The 14475-nt window shown below is 39.6% G+C and overlaps 1 protein-coding gene across 5 annotated transcripts in view; it reads right to left on the reverse strand.

The window, feature by feature from the left end:
- The window catches only part of CADM1 (cell adhesion molecule 1), a 116350-nt gene that overhangs the window by 10059 nt on the left and 91816 nt on the right, over positions 1 to 14475 (reverse strand). For 2 of the 5 annotated variants that reach the window (XM_053452675.1, XM_053452672.1), the window contains 2 exons: positions 12142 to 12216; positions 7304 to 7336 (listed from right to left, as the gene is read on the reverse strand). The exons of 1 other annotated variant lie outside the window; for it this stretch is intronic. In XM_053452675.1, the coding sequence (XP_053308650.1) occupies positions 7304 to 7336; positions 12142 to 12216 (108 nt within the window). The remainder of the gene's footprint in view (positions 1 to 7303; positions 7337 to 12141; positions 12217 to 14475) is intronic. 2 more of the 5 variants (XM_053452673.1, XM_053452674.1) reach the window with 2 other exon arrangements.

The following is a 14475-nucleotide window of genomic DNA, read 5'->3' on the forward strand; positions in this document are numbered from 1 at the left end:
CAGAGGCCTTGCACCCCCACCGCAGGACTCCTGAAAGGTAAGTGAACTTCAAAGAGGGAGAGGGTAGATAGTTAGGAGGGGGTAGATAGGGAGAATGGAGTGAGACGGGGTACATAGGGCAATCATACTCCTATCATGCCAAGTAGTCTACGAGTACATCCTGGAATCTGCGGGCATGATAAGAATGTGATTGCTGTTAATCATATATATATATATATATATATATATATATATATATATATATATATATAAATATTGTTATTTAATTGTTTTGTTATGTGTTATGGTGTGGGGGGGGGTCATATTCGGTTTCGGCCAGGTAAATGCTGCACTTTTGGTTTCAGTCCAGAATTCGTTTCGGTGCATCCCTACTACTAAGCCAGACAATGAAGTGGTAGGCCTACACCACATCAATGTTTGGCGTAGTATATAGTGATTGGGGTTTTGTTACAAGTTTTGATTCCTTTCTTTTTTTGGGATGGGGGGGCGCCAGACGAGTAGTCCGCACAGGGCGCCAGAACACCTAAGGCCGGCTCTGGCTCTATTCATAATCCTGCTGAAACTTATGTGGTTGGGAACTTAACACTTGTAAACTTCCGGCTGAGTACTCAAACCCTGCCGAGTACTCAAACCCTGCCTGTAAACGTCCCTCCCGAGTACTCAGACCCTGCCTGTAAACGTCCCTCCCGAGTACTCAGACCCTGCCTGTAAACGTCCCTCCCGAGTACTCAGACCCTGCCTGTAAACGTCCCTCCCGAGTACTCAGACCCTGCCTGTAAACGTCCCTGCCGAGAATTCAAACCCTGCCTGTAAACTTCCCGCACAGAATTCAAACCCTGCCTGTAAACTTCCCGCACAGAATTCAAACCCTGCCTATGAGCATTCTAATGGATGTAAAGTTTTTTTGGGGTTTTTTTTTTTTAACCCCTTAATGACAAAGCCCATACATGTACGGGCTCAAAATGCATTGTTTTCAATGGGTTTTGGGACCGCCCATTGTCCTTAAGGGGTTAAAGAAGTGTGTTTCTTAAACACATTTTCTCTGGGACATATTTGGACTGTGATAAATCTCTGGTTTGGGATTGTTAATAAGGGAGGGTGGGTGGCATTGGTCAGCACAATCTCATAATAGCCTTAATGTTAAAAATCAGAGTGCGTGAGCAGCAGGGTCCAATACCATGGCTTGATACCCTTTCTGCTCTTAAAGCATCATCCCATTTGAAGGTTGGTGCTGCACCGCTGACTGTATAAAGTCATTTCATTCACCCAGTGCTAAAGCGTTAACAATAAGCTTTCTGCTAGTGTTTGTAAAACATAAGTTATCACAAACCATACGCCATGGTAAATTATGGTTTTTTCATTTCTACAAATCACTTTTTTTTTTTCCAAGCGGGCACATGATGTATTAAGTGGTATTTCAAAGATAATAGTTTTGAAAGCTGCTGTCTACTGCATGTTGTATTAGCTCACATTTCAACAGAGTCTGATGAATCTAGACCAACAAATGAAAACATTCCCCATAAGGATTGCGTTTATTGTAAGCATCTCTTATGGAACGAGAAAAAATACTATAAAAGAAGCCTACAAGTTTCATATAGCGGAACAGACAGTGAAAAAGCCTTGGATGACAAACGCCCCTATTATTTACAGCTGCAGATCTCAATGTACCGTCTTCTTCTAGCATCGGGATTTTTTATTGGTGACATTACAGCGGCAGCAAATTGGGGACTTTCAATGCTTTTGCCTCACAATGCGTGTATAATTAGTATAGCGTAAGAGTGGGTTAGAACTAAAATGGATATCCCTCCTTGTTAAAACCTGTCTGGCTGAGGGTGATGTGTAATAAAAAACAATCAGTGGGCGGCAGCTGCATTAATATATAAGCAGTGTCTATAGTGCAATAATACAACCACATATTGCTGCTCAATCAGCTCCTGTTTATCGGACGTGTTATCCGGCCCCCCCCCTTATTAGTAATCAATATGTCCGTGCTCACACAATGTCTGTTCCAGCGGTAGCCATCACCCCCAACATTATTCAGTTTACATGAGCCGTTCCTGCTCCAGATCCTTCCAACACTTATCCAACATAGTGGTATCAGGGGCAACACAAACAGCCGATGCCTCAATGTGTTGTGAATACACCCGATCACGGAGCTGTCAGCGTGTCCCACGTCTGTACTATACATACTGCTATGGAACAATAACCAGAGCACTTAATGACCTTTCTACCAATACCCAGAACCGCTCTGTCAGTATCTAACCAATGCCTCCACTATTATGAAGGGCTATTAATAGCAGGTATGTCCAGAGAAAAAGGCCCTGTATAATGCATAAGTCAATGTGTAAAGAGATTTTCAAGAACCTTCACTAATTTGACTATATATTATACAGGGTGAGCCAAGCTATTCCTGCAGCAAAAAGCTCACTGAGGTTGGTCCTTCATAATGAATACTTAAGTCAAGGAGCGAATAGACCCTTGCCCAATGCGTCCAATGCTTGCATCATTACAATGAATAAGGCTGCATTTTACAATAAATGATATTAGTATTCGCCATTAACGCTCTGGCCACAGAGTGATAACAGTTTAATCGTTTAGCGCAACAGAAGAGAGGTGGCCAACGGGGATAAATAATGCTAGTGATATGTAAAGCAATTAGCACCTCACAGCCTTCGTCTCATACGTGTCTTTATGACTTGTTAACAACCCCATCCTCGATCTTTTGGCTAAAAATACTTTTGTTCCAAGATGCTTTTAACATTGTTATTAGGTAGCAAATTGCATCCATTTACTTGTGACATGCACTGATGATGATGACTGTTCCTAATGGCAAACTCTGTTTGTTAATGGTTATGTTTTATCTACATGTGCCGGACCACTGGCTTTACATGTGATAAATCTCACCCATTGTTTAAATCAAATATTTCCAGAGATTACAATTGCGCTCCACATAAACCTTACCATGTCAGTAATGTATGGTGCATTACATGGGATGTAGACTTTCAGAACAATGGTTTGTCCCTTAGATTTTCTTTTTAATATACTTTTACAATTGGAGTAATTTAAGGAATGGGTTTTTAATCTGCATACTCAAAATACCCCCCCCAAAAAAATGAAGGGAGCTAACTGTAGTGACTGCAAAAAGGGAAAAAGCCCATACATTAAAAAATTATATTATTGGTCCATCAATTTCCTTAATTCTCAAATTTGTATAAAATCGCTTATCACTGTTATCTTATTTGTCCTTTTACTTCTCTTGCCTGTTCTAACACATGATATGTATATCTACAGTTACAGCATCACATGACTCCAACCGGAAGTCATAAGAATAATATCTTAAAGCAGATCTGTTATGCGAATTTGGATGATATTTGCAGTTTTATCTATATATATACATATATATACATATATATATATATATATATATATATATATATGCCAATTAAATCACTATGTACTGACAATGATTTTTTGCTGTCACACCATATAACGCACACAAAAGCACAACAGTAACCCTTTATAATATTCTCGTGTCAGCCTGCCCTCATGTGTCTTGGCTCAAGGTCATCTCCCGGGGCAGACAGAAAAGATGATGCCATTATTAGAAAACGGCTATTAGTTTTTGTCTTGTTAGTCTGAGGCATACTTACGAAACCAACCCTCTGCCACATGCTAAGACCATCATTATGTTCTATTATGTCTACTCTTCCCAAAGCCAAAACCTTTCTGTCCAACAAATCAGAATTCATTTCCAATTGCATTTTTGGAAAAAAACATGACATAATGGCTAGTCTCCAGAAAGCAAGTAAGCCTAAGAAGGTTGGAAAATACAGCTCAAAGATCATAAGAAAACAGACAGAAGACAAGAAGGGGACAGGTATGGAGGACAGGAGACAATTTATGAAGACAATCACAAGGTCTATTTACTACGGGTTAAACTGGTGTGATCTGGTAGTCGAGTAGAGTTCCTGAGGTCCAGTGGTCTTTCCAACCAAGCTGGCTCAAAAGGAGTAACTTCAAAATTACAGTGAACTTGGCTACCTACTCAACCACATTTCAAGTTAACTTTAAATCCAACTTATATCAAGACGCAATGGAAAGCATAACAGCCTGGCTATACAAAAATGGTTGAGATCATCATTCAAGGTAAAAGAGGCTTCTACTCAACAGATTCACTGTTCATGAGGAAATTCAGTCATCCAGAACTGGTGAAACTCTCAGTAAATCAGACTGAACAACTTGAGAAAAATAGCGGCACAGTGCAGCAGCCAGAGAGCTCCTATAAGTAGGGACGTTTAAAGTTAAACAAAATTCAGGGCAGTGAAATTTTCCCTGAAATACGCACTTCCAGATGTGTGCAGGTTAAAAGACAAAAATCTATTCACATCTAGGGCACTGGAGGCTGAGAAGAAAATTCAGACTAAAGTGACATTAGGAACGCGTACAGCAGAATGTCTGGCCGGACTTACGGCAGACCGCAGCCATTAATAGCAGACAGGGAAATGTGCAATAAAGCAGATAGGGGAAACATGACAAACAGTAAGAGGGATGAACTAAAGGTCAGAAAATTCACAGGACCCAAAGCCAAGCAAAACAAAGTGAACGCGAGGGAATGAAGAAGAGGAGAGTGGGCAGAAATCAGAATTAAGAGGAATATGTGAACATATGAGGCTGAAATGCAGGTAAAAGAGTGGAGTTTATTCACTGTGCATTATGAAGGTCAATCCCCAGTGAGATTTATTTAGATGCTTCGCCTACTGAAATATGCTTTACACAGGGCCAGGGAGACTGGAGAGACTTAACAGTGCTGGCCCTTCATAAAAAATAGTGACCTGAGACTCTCACTTTAGTGAATAAATCCCCCATTGTTGTATTGATGGCGTGGCACTCAAATCTACAGCAGGAACAGTACTCTGAGGAGTGTCCTCTGGGTCCTTTCTAATGCCAAAAGCACATCAGCAAACAAGCGCTTGGTTACTCTGGCATACATGGTAAAGGTGCCACGCTGGCATTGTCCTCCCTGTGAAGAATTAGTGATGTTACTCTAAATGGCAGAAGCATTAGTCTGTTCATAACATTCACAGGAATCCAGAACAAAAGAAAAAATACCGAGCATACACAGAAACATAAAACCCAGAAGAATGATCAAAAAGCAAAGGGCACAGTTTCCATGCACCCCTCACCATGCAACGAGATGCAGCACGTACGAGGACCATGAACAAATAATGCAGCTATTTTAGAATATAAGAGAGACAGAGTGAAGGGGAGAGAGATACGGCAGTCAAAGGCACCGGGTTAAAAGGTTAAGGGATAAGAAACATGGAATGCCAGTGCAAGTGGGGGATTTAGGAAAGAGGAACTGAAGGTATGTAGGTGACCACATATGGTGCGTAGTATGGAGTGCCAACGTCAAGTTCTCTCCCATGTTAACAAGCATGTGCAGGCTGTAGGAGGCACGGCGAGACACATGTGTGAAGAAAATGGTTTCAAAACATGAGCCAGAATGAAATGAAAACCAGAGGGGGAAACTTTGGAAGACAAATGTGGGGAAACAAGAGGAAAATGAAGGGTCAAAAAAGGAGGAAGAGAGAATTGAGCAGAAAAAATAAGAAGTGTTGAGGGAAAACAGGGAGGAAAGAAAAAATGAAGGGAAAGATAAATGTGAAAAGGGGAGGTGAAAATATACAAAAAAAGTGAGAGGCAGAGAAAAAGAGAAAGGCAGAGAGAGAGGGAAAGGGGAGAGGCAGAGAGAGGGAAAGGGGAGAGGCAGAGAGAGGGGGAAAGGGGAGAGGCAGAGAGAGGGGGAAAGGGGAGAGGCAGAGAGAGGGGGAAAGGGGAGAGGCAGAAAGAGGGGGAAAGGGGAGAGGCAGAGAGAGGGGGAAAGGGGAGAGATAGAAGCAGAGACAGGGCACAAACTGCATATAAGGAAAGGAGACCAGCTGATGAAGGAAAAATTGAATATGTGGAGAGTAAGCAAAGGAGGAGAGTAAAGGAGGTCAGGCTTTCTCAGGCTTGTGCATGCAAGGAATCCTGATTAAAGCCAACGCTGGCAAAGTGATAATAATAAATCTGCTCCAGCTTGGGAGGAGGAGTAATGCAAACTGTCAGCGTAGTGTATCATTTATACAAGGATAAATTCCTCCTGATTAAACTTCTCTGCAGACTAACTGTATATGTAAATTAATGTATACAGACAGAATGTCACACTGTATACACGGAATATGTGTCTCACAACCTTCCTTAGACATTCTAATTAGATGGAGGTGCTAAACAGCAGGAGAATGTACACAGCTCTGTGCATCGTCCTTAGGAACAAGAAACATGTTGCGTGATACATCCAAAGGATTCAATGTGTGACAAAATATGATCTTAGCAGTTAAGCATATTAACGGTCAGAAGAAATGATAATCTTCATTACATTAGACCTCAGAAATGAATATGTAACACTGAATGATCACACGTGAGAATGAGCGGGTTGAGTGCTTGAGTAACCTGTTACAAGTCACGCCTATGGGTTTAACACACATATGACGTATCATGTTGAATATATAATGTTAAATCATGATGATTTAACTTGTAACATGCTACGTTGTAAGTGTATGAACGGCACTGAATTTTGTAGGGTATAACTATAGAATTTAACATGTTACATGCAAGATTAAAAGACAGCCCTTGGTTACCGGAGAAGGAAGCCATATGCAATCTGGGCTAGTCTTATGGTCTGGTGTATGGGAATGTGAACCAGAGGTTGGACATGGTTTGGAATGTTAGAGCATGACAGACATGAAGATACGCTTCCAAGCACGGTTTTGCACAAAGATGTAAGATGCTATACTTGGGCAAAGAGCGAGCAATACAAACCAAAACATGAAAGCATTTGTATCAAAGCAGCTCCGCTGGACACCAAATTATACAAATCTCACCAACTCTAATTAAGCTGCTCCAGAACCCACGCTCCAGATTCTCATAGCTTAGACATCTGGACTAGATGCATCTCATGCTTAGGTCAGAGGAGTGGACCAGAATATGGACAAAATATATAAAAAGCATGGGCACCAACATGCCAAGAACTTACAAGCAAAGGGATTTAATCTAGAGAAAATAAAAGGTATTAACCACCCCAGTCTAGAGGATGAAATTTAATACCACCAACTAATGAGAACTACTGGATTGCCTAATTAAATTTTGCATAGCATAGACCACCCTCTCATGTTTAAGGTTATCTCTAGATATCCCAATCCCTTTAAATTCTAGACTTGGCTTGTTGGAGCTCAGAAATAAAGAACAGAAAGCTGATACCAACCGTGAACCGCAGGCTCTGTCGTTGCACTTGCATCTACACACGGGAAGAGGAGGAGGAAGGGAAGAAACGGGAGGAACAGCATGCAAAAAAAGGGAAAAATGGGACAAAATAAAGGGAACAGATAATACACAAGCAATAATGATTTTGCACAGCAATTAGAGTCAATAAGACAAGGGAAAACATGACAGTCATACACGAGTGAGACACCTCCCACTTACCTCCGGTCCTCAAAGGGGCAGAATCTTAGGGGGGTAAGGAACCGAGGGCAATAGGTTCTTAGCGGTTTTAAGGAGACGGGATGTTCTATAAACATGTTGTTTCAATGATACAGTGACAATGACTGACAAGAAGGCCTGTACAAAGCTATAATAAAATATGTGTTTCATTCATACACAAAGATTTTACGTATCGTAAATTTTTTATAGATGGTTCAAACAAATATTTGTGAAATGTTTACATGTATCTTACCCATAAAAAGGACTTTATACGCATGGTGCGTCACTGTAAAGGAAATAAGATCTACCTTAGATTGTAACCCTTTTATCCCTTTTTATCTAATGTATGCGTTTGTCTTAGTCTGTTAATTCTAGTTTTGTTATTCCCCTTGTATATAAGTATTGTAAGAAGCGCTGCGTAAATTGTTGGCTCTATATTAAGAAAACACATTAATATAAAAAGACAGGGGTGATCTTTAAAGAACAAACATGTTAGTCTATGAATTACACCAATTTCTTCAGGATTTAAAGCAGAGCGTGTAATTCCACTTTCACAGTCTTTTTTCACCTCTGTAATCTATGGAGGACAGTTATTTTTATAAAGTCCTTCAACTTTTTGGAAGATATCCCCCACTGGAGAGAATAAATGTGCACATTGTAATGTTCAGATATTTGAGCGTTTTTCGTATGGTCTATGAATCCAAATGGAAAAAAACAGCACTCCACGTGGCACGACTAATCATGGTGACCCTATATTTCTAACAACCCAAGGCTTTATGGTCTCCACGGGGGACGCACACTGTAATTTACTACGAATTCATAGATCAGACACTGAAAATAGCAGACCACATTTGAAATTCCCTTTAATTAAGCAGCTGTGTCCATAGGAAATGTATAATCTCACGAATGTGAGGAGCCACCACACTCAAAACCACTTGACCTCTCCTGAGCTGGACAAGGACCTTGGTAACCAGTAGCTGCTAGACAAGGAAAGCTGTAATTAAGTACCAGGACAGCAAAGTTTTGGAACCTAAAACTGTGTAAAGACAGTGAGTGAAACATCTTGTGTACCAATTCATTATTTTCAAAGTCAATCTGCGCTGTAGACAAAGCTAAAATAACAGTACCAGGTAATTAAACTGTATGGACAGCACTACAGAATACGATGGTGCTGTATAAAAAAAAATAATGATCCAATAATAATAATTTGGATGCACGAAAAATATGAAAGTGGATTCATATACATGTGGCTATAAGGAAGACAGAATGTTCTGCACAAGGATCTGGAATATGAAAAGTAATATGGCAGGAAGAAGGTTGATAATGTAGAGATTTAGAAGATTTATTTAGAAGGTTCATGGAGAATGTATGTGGAAAGATGTATTATAGATATCTATAATAGCACACTGTTAATGCTATGCATAATAGTCACATGTTAAGACACAAAGGTGTATTATACACAAAAAGAAAATTACTTCTATGTAAATTTTTTACTGATAATTAGGTCTAATAGAGGTCTGACTACAGGACTAAGATCAAAATCCCCCGCAGCGCTGCATGGACTTGGATCCTCCTCTTCGGCAGCCGGTGGGGGTCTGTTGATGTGTGCAGACAACCTTTGCTGCTGCCAGCACTCCGTCATAGAAGCCCCTGCGGAAGTGTCGGCAGCAGCGGAGGTTGTTTGCGCACAGACCTCCACTGGCTGCCCCACTAGACACCAGGGAGTCTGAAGCACGGGGGACAAGTCTAGGGATGCACTGGTAAGGTGGGGGGGGGATAATGGTTTTCTGGAGGCATGTCAGGGAGGCAGAGTGCCATATAGGGGTTTATAAGGGATATCTGGGGGACAGAGTGGCAAAAAGGGGGTTAAAAGGCATGTCAGGGAGGCAGATGTGCATAACTGGGGGCAGGGTGGAAATAAACATTTTTTTTTCTCAATCATAGTTTTATTAAAAATGAAAAATAGTTTACATGTGAATTAATATTTACTAGTAAAACTTTTTTCTTATAGGGTAGTCTTATATTCGGGCTTTTTCTTTTTCCCAAATTAACATTACCATTTTGGGGAGTCGTCTTATAATTGAGCAAATACGGTATATACCGTATATACATATATATATATACACACACGGTATATATATATATATATATATATATATATTTTTTTTTTTTTTTTTTTACATATACACACACACATACAGGGGTGCAGCCTGAGAAGGGTATTATTATCTAGCTCTTATAATTTGAAGAGATAGATTAAGGGGAAAAAAGCTACCAATTGTTTTACTTATTTTTTTAATTAAGGAAAGAGAGAACAGTCTAATCAAGGTCCTTCTGATAAGTGGATCTTGCAGATGCATAACTGAAAGACTAATTATGAAATTTGCTGACAAAAAAAAAGCAACCTCCTTTTAAACTTGGATTATTTTGGGTCTGCTGTAGGGTTTCACAAAGCTGCATACACAGAACCAGAAAAAAAGGTCACTCTGACCGCACCCCAGGCACCAAGATCCCAAATAACAGCGTCGGTCGCTGGTTAGTATGAAAGGCTGAGTATCTAAAATAGACCACTAAATATTAAATTAAATACTTTAATCTAGAACAAAAGTCACAAAAAGTGATTCTTAAAGAACTCTTCCTCTCCTGCCACTTCTAATTATAGTAGGGTAGTGAAAATCCCAATTGCGTTTGAAGACGATATATATCTATATCTATATATATGGTGTTGAGATATAGCTGCTGGAGAGGAAGCTGCACTCCTGGGGTATAAATTCCAAGCAGAAATCTATTACTAGGTAAAATACAGGACATCGACATTTCATGGACCAAAATAAAGAAGTTTCAAACCCACAAATAAATCTTTTTTCTCTCTTTTCTTCTAAATGAATTACACCAATAAATCTCTAACCTTGCTGTTAGGTCACGAGTACAGACGTTTCTCCAAGACTGTTTATCGCCTTTGGCATTGCTGCACCAAAGCATTTCCATTGATTTTTTTTTTATATTTAACAGTAAGTGCCAGTATTCCATTTAATATAAAAGGTCTGGAGATCGGTATATAAGACTTACCGACCTGTCTTCATTTCTGGATATGGAGCCAGGAATACGTCTGTCTCGGTTAACGTGGAGAAAGACAGACCCTGGGATCTCTTGGAATACATTTATCATTCCTGCTCATTGTTGATTGACACAGCTTACCACTCTTTACGGCAAAACTAAAGATAACCTCCAACCCCCTGTTAAAGCTTGCTTTTGTCATAGATTTCCGACCACTTACAGCACTCTCTCTTTAGTTTGGGGCTAACCACTGGGGCAAAAGAAGAGAACGAGGAAAGAAGCAAGAAATATTACAAAGGGAAGATAAGAAGGAATGTTTAAATTGGGGTAGTAAGAGGTAAAAGAAGAGATACGTAGGAGACGCAAGCACACGGCCATGCATGGAGTATCTAACGTCAGTAAATGTATTTGGTTTTTAAATGGTATCTCAAATATATCCATGTCTTCACGGATTTATGTCTTGCGCTGCTTCTGCTCCAGAAGTATCCAAAAAAAGCTTCAGCAAAACGTAGCAAATAAAATCCATGCTTTGGAAAAACACCACCAGTATTTCAGCTATAGTGCACATATAGAGTGAACATTTCAACCAAAATTAACCATAGGTCATTTGTTCTTTGTGCTGCCTCATTTAATCATTTTTACAGACGATTCCAAAGCAAATGTGAAGATAATGAGCTATATTTGCATTATCCCCTCCCATCCCACTACATAACATGTTTCCTTTAGGCATAGCATGCAAATGAGGAGCCAAGCCTAAAGGTAGACCATTTGCCACATGTAACACGGCTAGGAGTGATAGTGACATCACGTGCCCCTTTCGGCTTCCTCTAGGCATTGTACATAATTTGCATGCCAAGCATAAAGTAAATAAATCATAAAGGGGGTGAGGGACCAGGTGAAACTGCGGCATCTTAGAATTTATGCTACTCTGATAGCACAATATTCTGTAAAGTAACTTTTATAAGCTGTAAACTGCTCAAGTATTGATCTGTAAACACAGGACCTGGATCAGATCCATCGATGTGCCCTTGATATCAACTATCTATAATATTGACTTTGCCTTAGATTTTGCAGACTGACAGTCTGGAGGTCCACAAAGTAATCTGAGGATACAAAAGGCATCCTCATATTACAACTATGTTGAGACACGGTTGACTATGTAATCAGACCTAGGTGGCAAACGTTTAGCCGTTCAGCATGACTAGCTGTGAACATATATGATTTAATAATATCACGATAATTTAATAGAGAGACTCAGGAGATATCTCTAGGAATATCTCTAGTCTAGACTGAGCAACTTGCTTTCTACAAGTTTTTGTAAGTGTATTTTTATTTTTTTTAACACCAGAAATTTGATTGTAGACTTAGTGGCATCAATCCATGCTGAAGACAGTGATATTCAGGAATGATTCAATTATAAGGACATTTCCCACCATTGTGGTACACGGGACCCAAACATCTGTCCGGGTCATACAGTTCTTGCCCTTCTGGCCCACCCAAGCATCTCCCTGGATGTATAGCCCATGCAGGGAGGTGACAAACACACACTTAATGAGGGTACCATACCTGGAATGAGGGGTGTGGTGGTTGTGGTAGTGGTGGTGGTGGTTGTTGTGGGTGGTGGGAGGGTGGTAGGGGGATCTGAATGAGAAAAAAAACAAGGAAAACAAATGACATTAAAATAAAACAAAAAATAAAAATAAAAAAAAAACAACAGCAACACATCACACAAAAAGCACAATACCAATGGTAAATCAGCTTGATATTAATGGACATCACTGGGGTATTTATGGAAAATCATTAGGGTACCAATGCCGAATTGATATAACAATGAGACGTATTTAGCGTTACATTTACATAAGATTATCAAATGCAAATCAGCGCGACATTGTTGGATATGTTTAGTAATTAAGCATGAAAGCCGAAAGATGTTTGTGGACATCCGGGAAAATATGAATGTAAAATCAGCTGGGTTTTATAGGAAAATTGGCAGGATATCAATGGCTAATTAACATCAATTGTATGGTAGCCACCAGGCAGCTTTATAATGCATGGGGGTATGATCAGGGTACGGAGACAGGATGCAATAGGATGTCACTCCGGAGATTAGTCTGCGGATTGGGATTACACTGAATTCAACCGCATGTAAACATACAACCAGAATAATAATAGTCGCCAGTCAATAAGATTCAGCAATATTCTCTTAACTTTCATAAAAACAAAAGGGGATAAGCAAAGAAAAATGCACATGCAAAACAATTCGAGACATCACTGCTAACAAGAACGTATATATTTCAATTGATGAAATGCGCGTCATCAGAAGCCAACAAAATGCGTGCACAATCTGAAGGCACCAAGGTTTGCTCATTGAACGACAAGCTGCAAGAATAAATATTTTGCCTCCCCCACTTTTACGCAGGGTCCGCTCAGATCTTTTTGAAGAAGAAATTCAACAAAAATTGGACTCGTCAATGTACTCAATGCATTTTTCATCGCAACTCCCTGTTTGGTGAATAGAGCTCTAGCAGAAAGATGTATTAGGAGGTTTGGAGATGTCTTACTCCTGTCCTATTGACCTACACAGAATAAAAAAATCTTTACAACTTGGTAAATCTCAATGTATAAATTACAAAATATGATCGCAATTTAACGTAAAATAGCAAAATTGGAAAAAACGTAAAATGCTAAATTAGCAAGGAAAAAAATGGTCAGAATACCGACACGGAATCAAGAGGATGGAAAAGCGCTATGTCAGCAAACCACTGACCTGAATTTAGAATGGCGATTGTTCTGCAAATAAAGATACATTCATGAACCAAGAAATCACACTCGCAACAAAACTGCACACACACAGTGGTATAAAGAAGGATATTTTATATTGTCTCTCTTATTGTTGGAAGTTGTTGCACATCCAGCAGTTACATTCAGATCAGGGATATCAGCATTTTTCTTTTTATGGAGGACCATGACTGAGTGAGGCGGTTCGGGCCAGAACAAAATGGAAATGTAAGGAAGACAGTCTTCACTGAATTGTCGCGGTCATGTGAGCTACCATGCCCACCCTTCTACATGGGCCAGGCTCTAGCTTGTTTTATTTCTATTGGGTTGAGTGGTAGATGAAAAAACAATCTTAGCCCTCAAAGAGCTTTTTGAAAATGCAAATTAGCCCTTCGCAGAAATACATAATTCTTTATACACTATAAAGAAAGAGCAGACTAATGGACACATGATCGTTAGTCCCAGTTGATGAGGATGTGTGGGAAGACCTATTCATATAACAAAGGCAGAGGAAATACAGCAGAATATAAACGAATATATTTACTTGCATGGTAACAATTCAGAAACAGAGTATCAGAGGGATATTGGGGACAGCTGAACATAATATTGCCAATTTGCAACAAGAAAAAAAAAAACTTGTAAATTAATGTGTGGTGGTGTTCAACACTGGACAAATGATATAGTTAATGCCAATGGATATAGAAAGGATATATGAACAATCAGAAAGTCTATCATTTCCACAGGTCATAAACAAGGAAACACAAAATGAAAACAGGCTGATTAAGACCAAATTCCAGATTCCCAAAAATAACCAGAAGCTCCACCAGAGACTTGCTTATTCAAATTCATCTTCTAACACCACTGAGACTGGAGGAAGAGAAATATGCCTCTTGGATAGTTTTATTATTTGTGACCAGGAAGCTATGCAGGTTGATCATAACTATCCTGTCAAGCAATAGTACTATATCCAACGGATCTACTGGATCTGGTGTACAAAAGATACAAATATGGACAGGAGATCAGGGAAACTTACTAATACGATATAATACAGATAATCTGTAATAACTGAGATAGACAAACCATCTGAACAGCCCGAGCCTGTAAAACTAGGAAACTTCAGCT

Source organism: Spea bombifrons, chromosome 12 (assembly GCF_027358695.1).
Source record: "Spea bombifrons isolate aSpeBom1 chromosome 12, aSpeBom1.2.pri, whole genome shotgun sequence".
In the NCBI taxonomy this organism is placed as follows: Eukaryota; Metazoa; Chordata; class Amphibia; order Anura; family Pelobatidae; genus Spea; species Spea bombifrons.